General features: G+C 44.0%; 1 protein-coding gene across 2 annotated transcripts in view; it reads left to right on the top strand.

Moving 5' to 3' along the window:
- UBE2F (ubiquitin conjugating enzyme E2 F (putative)) overlaps positions 1-16,807 on the top strand; it is a 55,864-nt gene that overhangs the window by 24,831 nt on the left and 14,226 nt on the right. For both annotated transcript variants that reach the window (XM_044751304.2, XM_044751305.2), the window contains one exon: positions 10,029-10,096. In XM_044751304.2, the coding sequence (XP_044607239.1) occupies positions 10,029-10,096 (68 nt within the window). The remainder of the gene's footprint in view (positions 1-10,028; positions 10,097-16,807) is intronic.

Here is a 16,807-nt window from a genome sequence, read left to right as displayed (position 1 = left end):
TCAGAGCTTTGGAGTTGTAGAAAGAAGAGTTTCTAAATGTGACATGAAGTAAGATCTCAATTTCTGAGTGAAGAACTATGTTTGGTAAGCCTGAAACACAAGTTTGGTTCCACACATGAACATTTTGGAACAACATTTCAATAATCCTGGAGATTTTAAGGGATCTGGAAATGGAGTAGAGCACTGAAGCACGCCTTTCAGCTGGACCAACATCCCGATCTTGAAGTGGCTTCTGGGTAGTTTACTGTTGATCTGTCAAGGTTTCAGACACAGAGAGTGTATACTCATCCCTGGTTCTTTCTAGGTTGATTTTTAACTTTAATATGGAGATAACCATTACTAAGGGATAAATTTGAGGAGGAACAGACTTTGCTGGGGGTGTCTTTTCTTTCAAATAACCCTACAAATACAGATGGTAATTCTTGTTTTATATATAATGGAAATGTGGTGTGAGCTCTTAAGACAGTTATCTGCCTTAGCATTAGCTAACTTTTGTTAGGAAAACATTCACTGCTCTTTTCTTGCTCCTTCCAAGAGCTCTGTTGATGTGATGCTTCTTTGCTTACCATCCTGCTGAGTCAGTGACTTGTCGAATGACACACACTGTGCTTACACTGATTTCTGCCCTCTGCCTCGCACATAACACTGCGGCAAACTCTCATGGGATGCTCAGGCTTCCTGGAGTGAGTGTGACATTAAATGTCTGACTTATGTTTTAAAAGCCATTCATTACCATGGTTAAAAGTATGGTGTGACGGTCACCAGTAAAAATGTATATAATCCGTATAAAATATCCCAAAACATGCTGTTCACATGTTAAGCTTCTGAGCATTGTAAAAATTGCCAGCACTCTTTCAGCTTCCTGTTCTACCTGGTAGTGCCTTTTATGTGGCATAGGCTTTTTCTTTATCTTTTTCAAAAATCATGATTAGCGAGGTAGGATTTACAGACAGTAAATTCACCGTTCTTAGGTGTACAGTTCTCTGCATTTTGACAAACACAGTCATGTAACCACCAGCACAGTCGAGATATAGACTGTTCCATCAGCTCAGAGAGTTCTCTCGCCCCTTTGTTGTCAGCATCCTCTTCCCACCTCCAGCCCCTGGCAGTCACTGATCTGATTCCTGTCCCTGTCGTTTTGTCTTTTCCAGAATGTCATATAAATGGACCCAAACAGTATGTAGCATTTTGTATATGGCTGCTTTTACTTAGCATAATGCTTTCAAGATTCATCCATGTTGTTGCATGTATTATTATTTCCACTGGCCATTGCTGACGTTGAAGATGGAGGAAGGGGCCATGAGCCAAGGAATACAGGTGGCCTCTTGAAGCTGGAAAATGAAGGAAATGAATTTTCCCTAGAGCCCCCAGAAAGGAACGCAGCCCTGACAACTCTTTGATTTTAGCCCAGTGAGACCCATTTTGGACTTCTAACCTACAGAAGATAATAAATTTGCATTGTCTAAGCCACTGAGTGTGTGGTAATTTATTATGGCAACAATTCAGAACTAAAATAAATAGTTGTGCTTTTTATGTCTTAAGAAGTCTTTGTCTAAGAAATATAAAGATTTCCTCCAATTAAAGTAGTTTTATAGCTTTAGGTTTTACAATTAGGTCTGCAGTCCATTTTGAGTTAATTTTTACGTATGGTCTAAGATAAGGGTCTAGTTTCTCCCCCTCCCCTCTCATCCCAGAATGAATGGGGAAGTGCTCCCTTCTATTTCCTGGAAAAAAGTTTATGTAGAATTAGTATTAATTCTTTATCAAATGATAGACGTCACCAGTGAAGCCACCTAGGTCTGGAATGTTGTTTTTGTTGTTTTGTTTTTGTGGCAAGATTTTAAGTATGAATAGTGTTTCTTTAATAGATGTAGGGCCATTTAGGTATTTATTCTTGAGTGAACTTTGGTAATTTGTGTACCCCAAGGAATTTGTGTATCATCCCCCATTTTCAAGTTTACTGGTCTAAGGTTGCTCTTGATGTTTTCTGATCCTTTTAAGTTCCGTAGGTTCTGTATTGATATCCCTTCTTTAATTCCTGGTATGGAAAATTTGGGTTTTCTTTTTGGCTTATCAGGTTAGCAGGAGGATTATTAATTTTGTTGATCTCAACCAGCTTTTGGCCTCATTGATTTTCCTCTAATATTTTTTGTTTTCTACTCATATTTGTTATTTCCTTTTTTGTGCTTATTTTCAGTTTAATTTGCTCTTCTTTTTCTAGTTCTTAAGATGGAAGTTTAGACAGATAATTGTATTTCTATTTCCCCATCCCAACCTTTATTTTATAGTTCTCATTTACTTTACAGATGTTATAATCCAGAATACTTTGTTTTTGTCTTCGCTTTAAACAGTCTATTTTCTTAATATATTTCTCAATATATTTACCATTTGTGACCTTCATTCCTTTTTGTAGATCTGAGTTTCCATCTGTTATTTTCCTTCTGCCTGCAGAACATCCTTGGATTTTTTTTTTGTAGTGCAGATTTGCTGATGATGAATTCTGCCAGCTTGCTGAATATTGAATTCTTAAGTTGACAATTTCAGCATTTTAAGGCTATCATTCTACTGCCTTCTGACTTATTTTTTTCTTCTAAGAAGTTTGTGGTAGTTCTTTGTTTCGCTTTATGGGATGTGCATTTTATTCTCTGGCTGCTTTTAAGATGGTCTCTTTATCACAGTTTTCAACAGTGAGATTATAATGTGCTTTGATGTGGTTTTCTTTCTGTGTATCTCACTTGGGGTTTATTGAGCTTTTTGGATCAGTGAGTTATAGTTTTCATCAAATGTAGAAATGGTTTGACCAACATTTCTTTAAATATTTTTTCTATAATCTCCTTCTGGGACTCCAATTGTGTATATTAATATCTCTTACATATATATTACCTCTGCATATAAATTATACCTCCATTGGGTCACAAGGTTTTGTTTGCTTTCTTTCTGTGCTTCCTTGTGGATAATTTCTATTTCTCTATTGTCTGATTTATTGTAAAGCTCACCCAGTGAAGTTTTCATTTCAGATAATATGTTTTTCAGCTATTGATGTTCTGTTTGCTTCTTTTTTTATTTTTTCCATTTCTTTCTTCATTATGTCCATAGTTTCCTCTAAATCTCAGCATCTCTTTATAGCAGCTGACTTAGTGTCTGTCTGCAGCTCCATGTTGGCTTCCCGACCCCCATGTCACAGCTGAGTACCCGCCTGCTGCCACTGCCCTGCCATCCTCCCCCAGCCCTGCCCACCGGCTCCTCACTGCCCTGCCGTCCTACCCCAGGCCTGCCCACAGGCTCCTCACTGCCCTGCCCTCCTCCCCTCCATGGCTCCAGTCCTCACATCTGTAGCTGGCTCATTGTAGTCCTGCCTCCTACTCTGTTCCCAGTCTGCCTTCCTCGTCTACACTGTCTCTCTCCCTCTCTCTCTCCTCTTTGTTTTCCCTTACCCTGCCCATCCTCAGATCCCAGCTAAACAGGCTGATTTGAAGCGCCTCTGCCACCTACTAGCTATGGGGCTGTAGCCTGTTACTTAATCCATGTGCCTCAGTTTCTTCTTTAAAGCAGTAATGTGCCCGTCCCACCAACTGGGTGAGTGATGTGTGCACAGCATATGGTGCGTGCTCCACGTGTCCACGTGCTTGTTACTGCGGTGGTTGTTGTCCTTATTTTCCATTCTTATCTAGTGGCACACCCCCAAGCTTTCCCTGAATAATTCAACCCACACCAGCTTTTCCTCTTAAATGAACTGACTTCACGTGTGGTCAGGGTCGCACAGTTTGTCTTCACGTATTTTAATATTGGGGTGGGTAAACTAGGCCTGTGAGCCAGATCCCACCCTGGGCCAGTTTTTGTGCAGCCTTCAAGCTGAGAATGGTTTTTGCATTTTAAAGGATTATTTAAAAAAATAAAATAAAATAATATGTGACCGGGACCTACAACCCAAAGCCTGAAATGCTTACTGTCTGGCCCTTTACAGAAAAAGTTTGCCAACCCCAATCTGCAAGCTCATCTTGGCAGGGATGGTGTTTTTCCTGCCTTTTAAGTTTAAAATTTGCATAGAGTGTTATTTCCAGTGTGCTGTAAATATTGACATTTAAAAATAAAAGTATTATATTACTCTTTAAAGTGTTTTCAGTAGACTCTAAATACCATGGATACACCCACCATTGTGCATATTTTTAAAAATATGAACAAGCTCTACTTCAGTGGTGGGAAAATGTTCATTGTTGCCTTTTCCAAAAAAACACTCAGTTTTATTCCACTTGTCCCAAGGAACTTTATTCTAAACGTTTTTGTGCTTGTGAGTATTTTGTCACCCTGTCATACTGTTCTGTAACTATATATATTTGATTATTTTAAAAGCTCCTTTAACTGTAAGACTCTTAGTTGGTAAGCTTTTTCCTTTGGACATTTGTTAGTTATTGTTAGTACCAGCTTCTGGCTCCTGGTGTTCCTTCTTTGCCACTGCCTGCCTCTCCTGTCCCAAATCATGACCCTCTAAGTGGGGGTACCTCAAAGGCCTCGTCCTCTCCTTGGACCTCCACAGTCAGGTCCCCAGGGACCTTACCACTTCATGAAATCTAAATGTTTCTGTACACTGAACACCTCCCAAACTGCTCTCATCCAGCCCCGACATCTCCCCCTCACTCCAGAATGATCTGTCAGCTGCCGATCAACGCTGATCAATTTTGACATGAAATCTCAAATAAACGTGTCTGATGTTGACCTTCGTGCACTTGTATCCTCAGCAGGCTTTTTATCTTTGCAATGGCAACTCTGCCCTTTCCATCACAGGGTCTAAGATCCTAGATCTTCTTTGACTCCTTCCTTCCCTGCCCCATGCCTAATCTGTCAGCAAATCCTGGTGTGCTACCATCTAGATATTTCCACTTCCTCTGCTCCCACCCTGGTCCCAACCAGCATAACCTCTCTCCTGGATTATTATTGTAGCAAATATCCTCCAAGGGGCTCTGGGCCTGTGATCTGTTCACATGATCCTGTCCCTCTTCTTTTCAGACCCCTCTCATCACTGCCCGCCTCACTCGGAATAAAAGCCAGCGCACTTACAGTGGCCTGCAAGGCCAGGCCTGTTAGGTCTCGGCCTCAGCTCTTCCTTCCCCTGCCTCGCTGTCTGGCCTTGCAGTGTTCCCTGAACACACCGAGCCCTCTCGTGGGCCTCCCCCAGCTTCTCCTGCCTGGGGAGTTCTCCGCGCTGATGTCCTCCTTCAACTTCGCTGCCTCCAACCAACCTGTTTAAAATTGCAACCCATCCCACTCCTCCTCCCTTAGCTCTTTTCACCTTATACTATATAATTATTTATTTCATCTCCTTTCCACTAGAATGTAAGCTTCCTAAGGGCAGGAGGATCTCACTGATGTGTCACCGGTTCCTAGAACAGTGCCTGCTGTGTTGTAGGCACTCGTCAGATACCTGTTGAATGAGTAACGACTTCAGCAATGTGTCGTGAGCTTTGGTGGTTATTAAACATAAAAAAGCATTTCATCTGAAATGTATCTGAGAATGATGGGTTACTGTCAGCATTTTTCTCTGATTTAGTGGATGTACTTGTGAATGAATATTACTTTATGCTAGAAAGAAGGTTCAATATCAGTTTTCTTCCTTCATTTTGTCTTTATAGATGTAGACACTGAGATCTGCTTGTTCACCTAAATAAGTAGATGGACATGGAAGGTGTTTTGTTACAGCTGTGTTGTTCTGTCCTTGGACTTCAAAGTCAGAGGCCAAAAATCACATAAGATATTTTCATGATCTTTCAGCTGACTACTAGATGAGTTTCCTTCTTCCATTTTGTTGAAAGCAGAGAAGTGGAAACCACCCGACTTGGAAAAGGCTTTACAAACCCAATCATTAGAGTCCTCTCACGTCCGTTTCTGAGGTGTGCACCAAAACCGCTCTCCAAGGCCTGCCAGCTGACCACTAACCATACGTGCCACTCTTCACTTGGAGGCACCTTGTTAGACCTGAAATACCCGGAAAGAGTAGAGAAAATCGTGACATTGTTAATTCCATCATACCCTTATCAATATAATAGACTAAAAACTTATCACATACTTTATATCTTCTTCAAAAGCTTGAAGCTGCAGAGTTAGATCATTCCATTTATCAGAAATAACTGCCATGTGCGTTAATAAGCAGAACCAGTTCTTATTGTCAGACCAGTCAGCAGTCAGAGTCACTCTGTCTTGGGCAAAGTCTTTCTTCCCTTTTCATCTCTGAGATGTGCCTCTGATGGTCATCTCACTCCTGAGTTTAATTCCTGGTGAGGGTGAGGCATGGAGCTGGTCACCTGTTGCTTATTGGTACCCTCTTTGCCTGCTTCTCATGGGGGTGATGCATTCTTTTACAGTTGTCTAGGGGCTGAAGTTACTAAATGAAATTTTAATCATCCCTACTGTCAGACTCCACAATATGTTTGAATTCAAGACATTCCAACATGAGCCGGGGTATCTTATTTATAATGCCATGCTTTGCCCTTAACAGAAATGGATGTAGGATAGGGAACTGCACAACCCTACCGTAATGCCTCAAGTCAAGGAGCTTTGCTGTACCAGTGCATTGCATGGTCCTTTTGTCCTCTGGGATTTTTTTATGCCTTGGGGCAGTGCATCATAGTAAGAGGATAGATTAGTAGTAGGCCTTCTTTTACAAGTGGGAGAAAGATTGGAAAGGGGAGGTGGGAAAGGACAGCTGCATGACTCCTTGAGCTCAAGAGCACCGTCAGGCAGGTTCATTTTAGGACAGAGCACATATGGACACTGGCCACTAGAAATGGATCCTCTTAAAGCTGTTTGTGCCCACATGCCCTTTGGACAGTCTGTCCTCCCAGGGATCTCCGTAACCTAGCTGGAAGACCCTGTTGTCTGGTTCCTGGAAGGCAGCAGGGGGTGGGCTCCTGGACGCAAGAGGAGAGAGGGGCACTTCCTCTCATTGTAACCCTCGAGGGGTGGGGACATGCTGGCTGATGGAGAGCTGGGTGCCAGGAACTTTCCCTACTGCGTTTCATTGCTGTACTTGAACACCCAGTGATAGGAGCAGCAGGACATTTTCAGCTACCACAGCCGCGGATGGTGACATAGTTGGCCCGCCCTAGATTTGGATGTGGTGCTCTGGGCCATGGTGCGCACTGGGTTACAGACACTGTATATGAACCCTCTGCCCACTGGCTCCAGAGTTGAGCAGGCCTTTCTCCACTCTCCACCCTGCCGAGTGCAAGCTTGAGAGCCAGACCCAGAAGGTGAATCAGTGAGAACTCTTCAACTGAGGTCTTCATGGAGAATATCACAGTAAATGAGACATGCTCTTGGGTTTCGTCTCAGTCTAGGCTGCTCCCCTTCTGCTTTTTAAGTTGGACTATGGAGTTTCTGGGCAAATTCAGTAATAAATAAGCAGACTAGATAAGGTCCAAAAACTATGTGGCTTAGAAGAGGGAAAAACAAGTACTGGCTCAGAAGTAGATCTTTTTCCTGAAAGAGATTTATTCCATGAAATGGAAGAAAAAAAATTAGAACAGACTGCTCTCTATTTTCAATGAGTTCAGAGATGATAGAATTCTAATCATTATTAAATGAGAATTGGACTGTGGCAGAGGAATATGGTCAAGTCAGTACCACATTAGACCAAATCACAGTTTCTTTGGCACCGGTAGGTGGTAGAGTTGAAACTATAGGATCAGTGAAGTGCAAAGCCAACTGGAGAAGTGTGGCGATGGAATGGCCGGAGCACAGCCTTGAGGATGAAGCAGAGCACAGCAGGTGCAGCGCTGACGGCCGAAAGCCGCCATGGTGATTCGTAGAGCGCCACGTGGTGTGAGGAGCCTGATGTTAGACTGCTGTGTGCGGTGATCAGTACAGAAAACGGGCAACGTCCACAGAGCCTGTGGTGAACGCGGGTGTGCTCTGAGTGTCTTATACCTACAATTTCACTTATTTCAAAAGTTGTTCAATCTGGAGTTGAATTTTTCCCCAAAAAATATCTTTTCCAAAGAACTAATACTGTCAGTCAGTAATGCAAGTGTGTTTATAAGCACTAGAAATAGACATATCAAATGAGTGGGGGAAGGATAGAACCGTAAATGCGGTAGGGTTAGGCAAGCAATTAGAAAAAATGCACCACCTTATTCTGTATAATAAACTCTAGATGAATGAATGAGCTGATGAAGTACATGAAACTGTAAGATTACCAGGGGGAAATACAGAAATATTTCAATAATCCTGGTTGGGAAAGACCTTTTTAAGCATAATACCAAAGACAGAAACCACAGAAAGAAAGACTGGCGGCTTAAAAATGAAAGCCAGTTGAACAACAAAATCAAAAGGCAAACAGCAGACTAAGAAACATGGTTAAACAAATATAAAGGGCGAAGGTTAATCTTCTTAAGAACTTTTTTATGTTGGTAGTTAAGAGATTAATTCCTCAGTAATAAAAGAAGAGTTAAAGAACATTAACCATTCAATTCTTACAAGAAAAAATATACAAGTGACCAATAATATGAAATAAATTTCAGTCTCACGAGTATTCATCAGATGAATGTAAAATAAACAGGGAAGTAGGGGCCGGCCCTGTGGCTGAGTGGTTAAGTTTGCACGCTCCGCTGCCACGGCCCAGGGTTTCGCTGGTTCAGATCCTGGGTGCGGACATGGCACCACTTGTGAGGCCATGTTGAGGCGGCATTCCATGTGCCACAACTAGAAGTACCTGCAACTAAGATATACAACTATGTACCAGGGGGATTTGGGGAGATTAAAGCAGGAAAAAAAAAAAAAGGTTGGCAACAGTTGTTAGCTCAGGTGCCAATCTTAAAAAAACAACAACAAGGAAGTAGTATTTCTCTTCTGTGGCACTGGCAAAGCGGAAAAACACTGGGGGCCAGGTAATGCCAGTTTTAACTGCTGGACCACATAAATGTTGATGCAATCTCAAAACTCTTAAGAAGCTTTTTTTTAGTGATGAGTTGAGACTAACAATGTGTTCATTTAAGTGTTCATTTTATATAAGAAACTGAGGGAAACAGTAAGATGTAGTATTGCTGATTTGTTCACAGTGATAAATACTGAAGGAAGTTGAACCTTCATTTTAAAGATGGAGTTAATTTTGTGAAATTGTGAAATTTAGAGTAATTTAATTCCTGGGGGTATTTCTAGGCTCATGGCAGCATGAGTGGTGTTTACAGGGCAGAGCCAAGGTCACCTACAGGCCAAGCTCACCTGTGGGCCAGGCTCACCTGCAGCCGACTCCAGAAGAGGCAGAGGCAGGTGGCACAATCAAGAGGGTGGGGTCTGCAGACCTGAGGGACGGTGTGGCAGTGCCCCTCCGACCCTGGACATCCTGCATGCCTGCCAGCCCCTGTTCAGAGGGCCTGCTCTGTTCTGAAGGCTGTCCCAGCACTCAGCCAGGCAGCCCGCCCACAGCTGTGGACTGGGCACATGTGCCGGGGCAGCAGTTTTCTCTGGTTCACTGCTGTGCCCCCGTGGTCTGGGGCAGGGCCCGGCACAGGATCCGTGCTCTGCACGTTTAATGCATGGTCAAAGCCAGGTGCCAGGCACTGGGAATACAGCAGTCGATGCTAGTCCGCCTCCCCCTAGGAACTGACATTCTCAGGGGGAGGCCAGCAGCAAACAGATGGGCACGCAGCTTAAATGGGGCGGGTACCTGTTGTGAGCTGTGTTGAAGGGATACACCGGGTGTTGCGATGTGGAAAACGCTGGGGCCGAGGTGAGAGAGGGGGCTGCTTAGGTCGAGTGTACCAAGAGACTGCAGAAGAGAAGGAGCAGCCATCCAGAAGGATGCCCACCCTTTCCCAAGGGCCCACGCCTGTGGGGAACGCACAGCAGGTGGGCTGGGTGGAGCCTTCTATATTAATCAGGTCAGGGGCAGGGTGTGGTGAAGTGACTGAGGAACCCTGCAGTCCTATTTTAAATTCTTAATTCTCTGTATTTGCCATATCCTAACGTAGTGTTTGCTTTCTGTTTCCTTATTTTAATTTAAAGGATTTTTTGTTTTGTTTTGTGTTTTTTGATAGATGAGGGTTACTACCAGGGTGGAAAATTTCAGTTTGAAACTGAAGTTCCTGATGCGTACAACATGGTGGTGAGTAGCCTGCGCTTGAGCGGATGCTTCCCCTTTGCGTGGCTGGTGGCGTCCCAGGGCCCAGCCCTGTGCCCACGTTGGGTGCGCGTGTTACCCGTTACCCGCCCTGTCCTGGGCCCAAGCACAAAATTGCTGATATTTCTGTAGTTAGTGTCACTCGTCAGCAGTATTTAAAAGAGTTTCAGTAGAGAGGTTCATTTTTTCAACAAATATTTGTGAGTACCGCATGCCAGGCATTCTGCACTGGGCATCCAGCTCTGCTAAGGTCATAGTAACTGTCCCGAGGTGGGCACCTTTCCTGGGAGCTGCTCGTGTGTTTCCTGTCAGTCTTATTTGTAAAATTCTGGCACTGAAGAAAAAAGCGTTTTTTTAAAAAATCATAGTTTTGTTTATAGTATAACAGCAAAATTCCATAAGTGTATAAAATGTGTATTTCAGAATTTTAGAAAAGAAAACAACTCGTAGTTTTAAACTATAAGTAATTTATACCCATGGCTACATGTTAATCCCTCCAGGACCCTTCCAGGTAATAATTATACCAAGTCGATTACATTCTGTCTTTGCTCTTAAGGAACTTACTGACCAGTTAGGAAGGGGAGAGAAAGTGTAGGAAGGGATCATAAAGTGATAAAAGTGGCGGGTAAGTCATGGACAATAGAGATACTGATCAATGATAGGAAACTAATTAATGGGAATTCAGAGAAGAAAAAGAGAGGGCCACTTTGGAAAGTGGTCGGGCTGGTTAAGAAGGAGAACTAGGGGCCGGTCCCATGGCGTAGTGGTTAAGTTCGTGCTCTCTGCTTTGGTGGCCCGGGGTTCGCAGGTTCAGATCCCAGGTGCAGACCTACCCACCACTCTTCAAGCTGTGGCGGCATAAGTAGAGGAAGATTGCTAACAAGATGTTAGCTCGGCGACAGTATTCCTCACACACGCACACAAAAGGAGAAATAGATCTGGAGTTGTCCTGATTTGGGTTGCCCCCTAACCAGGGAGGTGTTCAGGGTGACACGGAAATCTCTGGAGCTGTGTCAACAGGTATAGAAATGAGAACTGGCCACCTGTGTGTAGTAGATTGACCAAGTCGACTTGAGTGGAAAATTAGGGTGGGGAATAATTGAGGAGGAATGAGAAAACTCAGATTTAGAGGTTTGTTGGGGGCATTTTCACTCTGGCAATGAGAAGCCATTAGAGACTGTGAGCAACTCCACACGCCTTGGAGAGGGGATGTGTGCCCCCTGAGAGGTGCAGTCCCTCCCAGTCTGGAACTGTCAGGCGGGCACGTGGCCGGCTCTGCTTCCTTGTTGTGTATACCTATATATCTGTTTCCCCCTGGTGTTTCCCAGCCTTCTCCAGGCCTATCAAATAGCAAAGACAAATCTGATGCAAAATGAAGTCTCTTGTTCACCTGAGGCTATGTGTACTGGGGGCACTGCCTGCCCCATCCTTGGCCTGCAGTAACTGCTCCTGCTGTCTGACAAGTGGGATTGTCTGCCCCCAGCACCAGGGTAGCGCTCAGTGGCTATAAAGCTTTCTGTTTGAAGCCAAACCTTTATCTGTGGAAATTGATCTTTACTGGGCTACTACATTCAAAGTTCTTTTTGAAATGTAATTTGTGAGGATGGGGAAGAGTTGGCAATCCAAGAAAAAGAAATTCAATTTTTAAGCAAAGTGGGGAAATTATGCATTTCAGGTCTTTGTCCATCTGTCCAGCCACCTGCTGAGACTTTCCGTATTTCCCAGATCACACACTGAGCAACCTGGCTCTGCAGAGCACTGTACTCTCACAGGTGAGAGGCAGCTTGAGAGGTGTGGTTTAAGTACAGATACTTAGAATTCGGGAACTGTTTTGATGGTTTCTGGAAACAACCAGCATAAAGTACTTAAAATGCCAGATTTTGTAATTTGTCTGGACCTATGCCATCTGTATGCATTACTCATCAAAAGAGTGTTAAAATTAGAGGGTGATGAGTTTGTGACACAGTCTTTTTTGGAAAAGCAGTGAGTTTTTGGGAAGGAGGATGGCTTAGCGGGGAGCGTAGCATAAGCTGGGAAACTTTTCAGACGAGCCATGAGTCTGAGAACCATCATTCCAGGTACGTCAGGCATCATTTAGTAATGGAGAGTCTTGTTCCCAATATGGGAAGAGAGCAAAGCATGAGAAAATAATCAAGGAAGGGGCAGATTTTCGTTGAGAGCTCCTGTGCGCCAGGCGCTTCCACTCACTTTACCTGTGTCATTGTCCAGTAGTTCCGTGGGTGACGTTAGTATTCATTTCTTTACACATTAGGAAGTCAGGCTCTGGAAGGGAGAACTTACCTGGTTAGCTTTGTCAGTGTGCGGCTCAGTTGCTGAAGCTGATTCTTGTCCAGAGCTGCCCAGCTTCCTAACGTGTGCCCTTCCCGCTGTACCTGGTGGCCACTTCATAGTGAGAAAATGTTGGTCATACTGTTCCATCCCTGTGTGGCTTCTTCAAGAAACAGAGAGGTGGGACATGGAATAAACAGAGGATAGAAACCACTGAGCCTCAAAGACACGTTTCCTGTATTCATGGTGACTTATTATGATTTTACATTTTTATGTTTTAGTTTCTGGCTCCTTTGGAAAATTTCTAAATGATGGGCTAGTCCGATTTCATCAGGAGTGAAACACACGTTGTCCAGCTGAGAAGCACCAAGAGGCCAGCCCCCTGGGGTGGACCCAGACCCTACTCTGCTGCTGTTAGGGCCCCTTCCACTCTCTGTTCTCCCGACCTCTCATCCAGGCTAAGGTGGCACAGCTGCCTTGCTGTCAGGCCAGTGAGTGTCCCAAGCTCAGGGCAAGTGGTAGAGGGTGACGCCATCCCCAGGAAACCACGAGACGTCAGGCTTAGTCGATGCAGAGGTGGTTGTGTTTACCTGTTTCTTAGCTAGTCTTTACAGGCATGTGCCGCATAACGACATTTCAGTCAAGGATGGACTCCATACATGATGGTGGTCTCATAAGATTAGTACCGTGTAGCCTGGGTGTGTAGTAGGCTACACCGTCTAGGTGTGCGTAAGTGCAGTCTGATGTTCGCACAACAATGAAGTCACCTAATGACGCATTTCTCAGAACATATCCCCGTTGTTAAGCGATACACGACTGTACTTACGTAATTCTGTTTAGCATCTCTTGCCACTAGGCTGTCACTTCCTGAAGGAGGAGTCTGGGAGTGTCTTAATTACATGGTGTTTCCAGTGCTTGGCAAGGGCCTGCCCCACCAGGCGTGCAGTACACACTTGCCTGATGGTTGGCGTGCCGTCTGCCCCCTACAAACTATGGCATGGAAATTAAACCAGCAAATGAAAACACACAAGTTCTGGGCGTTTAGGGTAGAGATGGTGAGGGGCATCCGTGTTTGCTTTGGATGAGGAGACAGCCAGGTTCAGCAGGTTAGCCTGAAAGGGCTTTGTGGAGCTTTCTCAGGGTTCTTTTGCTTTTATGCCGTATCTTGATTTATATCACTTCTGTACTTTATAGGAACTTTTTTTCTAACCCCTAACACAGTTCCTGCAGTTAAGGTCTGTTATTAAGATTGTGAATCTGAAAATCTTTTAATCAGTAAAGTAGATCATTACTTTGGAATAAACTTTCATTTTATTAAAATTGGCCCTGAGCTAACATCTGTTGCCAATCTTCTTTTTTCTTCTTCTTCTTCTCCCCAAAGCCCCGCAGTACACAGTTGAATATTCTAGTCATAGGTCCTTCTGGCTCTGCTGTGTGGGACACCAGCACAGCATGGCTTGCTGAGCAGTGCTAGGTGCACACCCAGGATCCACAGTGGTGAAACCCTGGGCCGCCGAAGCGGAGCACGTGAACTGAACCACTTGGCCATGGAGCTGGCTCAGAATAAACTTTTAAAAGAAAGAAAACACCTATTAGCTATCCCTCCTCCAACATACCTCCCTACACCCCAATAGCTAAAATTCAAATTGTCCTTTGGTTCTTTGTCCTTTTGTCCCTGAAATTTACCTCACAGCCATAGGCCTTCCTTGTAATCTCTCTTGGTCTTTGAAATTGGCTGAAATGATTTAGTGACATTTAATGGGCTCCTAAAATGTGCCGGGCTCTGTCAGGTGCTGTAGGCTAGAGACATGGAGTTGGGCAGCTGTGTCCCAGGAGACAGACACAGAAACAGTGATGAGCCAGGGTTGTGATGTGGCCATGGTGACCCCCTGGGGTGATGGAGACGCCCAGAGGAGGAGTAGGGCCTGGTGCAGACAGCAGCCTAGCTATGGTGTCACACAGTCCTCGGGTCTCACGCTGCTTCCATGGCATGTCGGTCATGAGTTGGTTGGAGGAAACCTTGTACGGAAGCAGGAGAAAGGAAGTCAGCTTTGAACTCTTTGGCTCCAGTTTCCTCCTGTAAGTGACGCATGTCACGTCCCCTCACACGTTATTGGTAACGTAACCAAATCAAGTAGTGTGGCCATGATCGGCCCCAAAGCGAGTAACGAAGGGCTGTCTTGCCATGTTTCCAGAAGGAAGAGAGCCAGAGATACCACAAGTGATGCCTGAAATCCCACTTACTCCTCTTCTTTTTATGTCGTTTATTATACTTTGTAGGCACTTGAGGAAAAATAGCCATGCAAAAATGGAATGTTAATCACCCATTATCTGTCCACCTGGAGATGATCACCATTAACTTTTTGATGTATGTCACAGACAGTATATAATTGTACATAACAATGGGATCACGCTCCATGTATCTTGGTAACTTTGGGGTTTTTAACATAACATAATAAGTTCTCATGGTAATGTCTGATTACATCATCATTAATAAGAGCTCTTCATGTGTGATGTATCATCGCTTTAAGCCAGTCCTTTATCGTCAGTCCACTGGTTGGCCAATTTTTGATAGTGTGAACCAGACTTTCTGTGAAGGGCCAAATAGTAAATATTTTAGACTTTGTGGACCATATATGGTCTCTGTCACATATTCTTTTTTTAAAAAACCTTTTAAAAATGTAGACCATGTACTTAGATCGCAGACCAGGCAAAAACAGGCCTGGCCTGCATTTGGGCCGTGGCTACAGTTTGCTGACCCCTGGAATAAACAGGGCTGGGATGCATGTCCTAGACAACAGCTTGTGTGTGCTGCCTCTGTCCTTTGGGTAAATTCTTAGAAGTGGAAGAATGGGTATTGAGTAACTGATGCTAATTTGAAAGCTCTTCATAGCTATTAAATTACCCTCCAGAGAGGTCATGCCCATTGGTATCCTCACCATCTGGGTTTGAAAATTCCCTTTCCGTTTTTCTTAAACCCTCACCATGATAGGGTATTTTTTCTTTGGTACCATTTTGAGAGGAAGTAAATGGTATCTAATTGTCATTTGAATTTTCATTTCTTGAATAAGTAGAATGCTAAGTATTTTTTCTGACCTATTAGCTATTTATGTTTTTATGAGCTGTTACTATGTGCTTATTTGCCGTTTTTTCCATTGTTTTTCTTATTATAAGAGTTATGAAGGCCAGCCCCAATGGTCTAGTGGTTAAAGTTCCACGCACTCCACTTCAGTGGCCTGGGTGGAACCACACCACTCGTCTGTTAGTGGCCATGCAGTGGTGGTGGATCACAGGGAAAAACAAAAAAGAAGAAGATTGGCGACAGATGTTAGCTCAGGGCCAATCTTGCTCAGCAAAAAAAAAAGTTGTTATATGGGACTTTTTTCTTAGTTTTCTTAGCTATACTGTAAATATTTTCTTGTTTTTCATTTGTCTTTTATTGTTGTTGTTGTTCTATAAAAGTTTTTTTGTTTCACCACTATAGTCAAATCTACTTTTCCTTCACAAATTTTTCATGTGATGAAATGCTTAAAACAGCCTTCAGACGCCAAGACAGCTCATCTACATTTTCTGCTAGTACTCTTATAGTTCTGTGTCGTTTATGTTTTGTTCATCTGGAATAAAGCTCTAAGTAGGGATCCAAGTATATTTTTCCAAATGCTTAGGCAGTTGTCCTCTGAAGACTCCCTCTTTCCCCAGTGATTTGCAATGCAGTGTTTGTCATATCGTAAACTCTTAGCTGTGTGATGGAGTAGGTGGCAATGCCAGTCACTGAGGTAGGAGGTGGAGCTGGGTATTTCTTGTTTGTCTTCCTTTAGGATGGGGTGGGGGCCTACAAGAACACTTCAGTTTGGAAAGTGTGTGTCAGAGTCCGGGCCCACAGTTCTGATGCAGCGGTTTGCTCTCATTTTTGAGGACTGCAGTTAAGAGGGCCATCGGGAAGGGAGGCATCTGTGTCAACATCTAATGTGGCAGGTGTGGAGGGACAAGGAGGAGAAGGGGCAACTCCAGTCAGACACTTGGAGGTGTAGTGAACACTAGCGAGTGACCATGTGCTGGAGACTCCATAGAAGGGAGGGAGACAGAGCCTTCAGGGTCCTTCCGATGCTGAGTCAGTGATTCAGCTTACCTGCTCTGTTAACCTCATACACTTACCTGGAGAGATCCCTCCAGCCCCGACAGTGCTGGCCTTCCCTCTCCAGCTCAGAGGCCTCGCTGGAAGTGCAGGACGTACTGGCTGGCGTTCGTTCTGCCTAATGCACCTCGTTTACTTGCAGAAAAGCAAATGAGAGCATGTTAAATTGATTTAAACTCACTCTGAACCTTAATTCTGTAGTCCTCAGGCACCTCCATTTGCATGGTTGGATTGATCAGTTTGGGGAATATTTTGATGTCGTGGTGTTTTGA

Source organism: Equus asinus, chromosome 19, assembly GCF_041296235.1.
Source record: "Equus asinus isolate D_3611 breed Donkey chromosome 19, EquAss-T2T_v2, whole genome shotgun sequence".
Lineage (NCBI taxonomy): Eukaryota > Metazoa > Chordata > Mammalia > Perissodactyla > Equidae > Equus > Equus asinus.
This window is presented reverse-complemented; position numbering and strand designations above follow the sequence as displayed.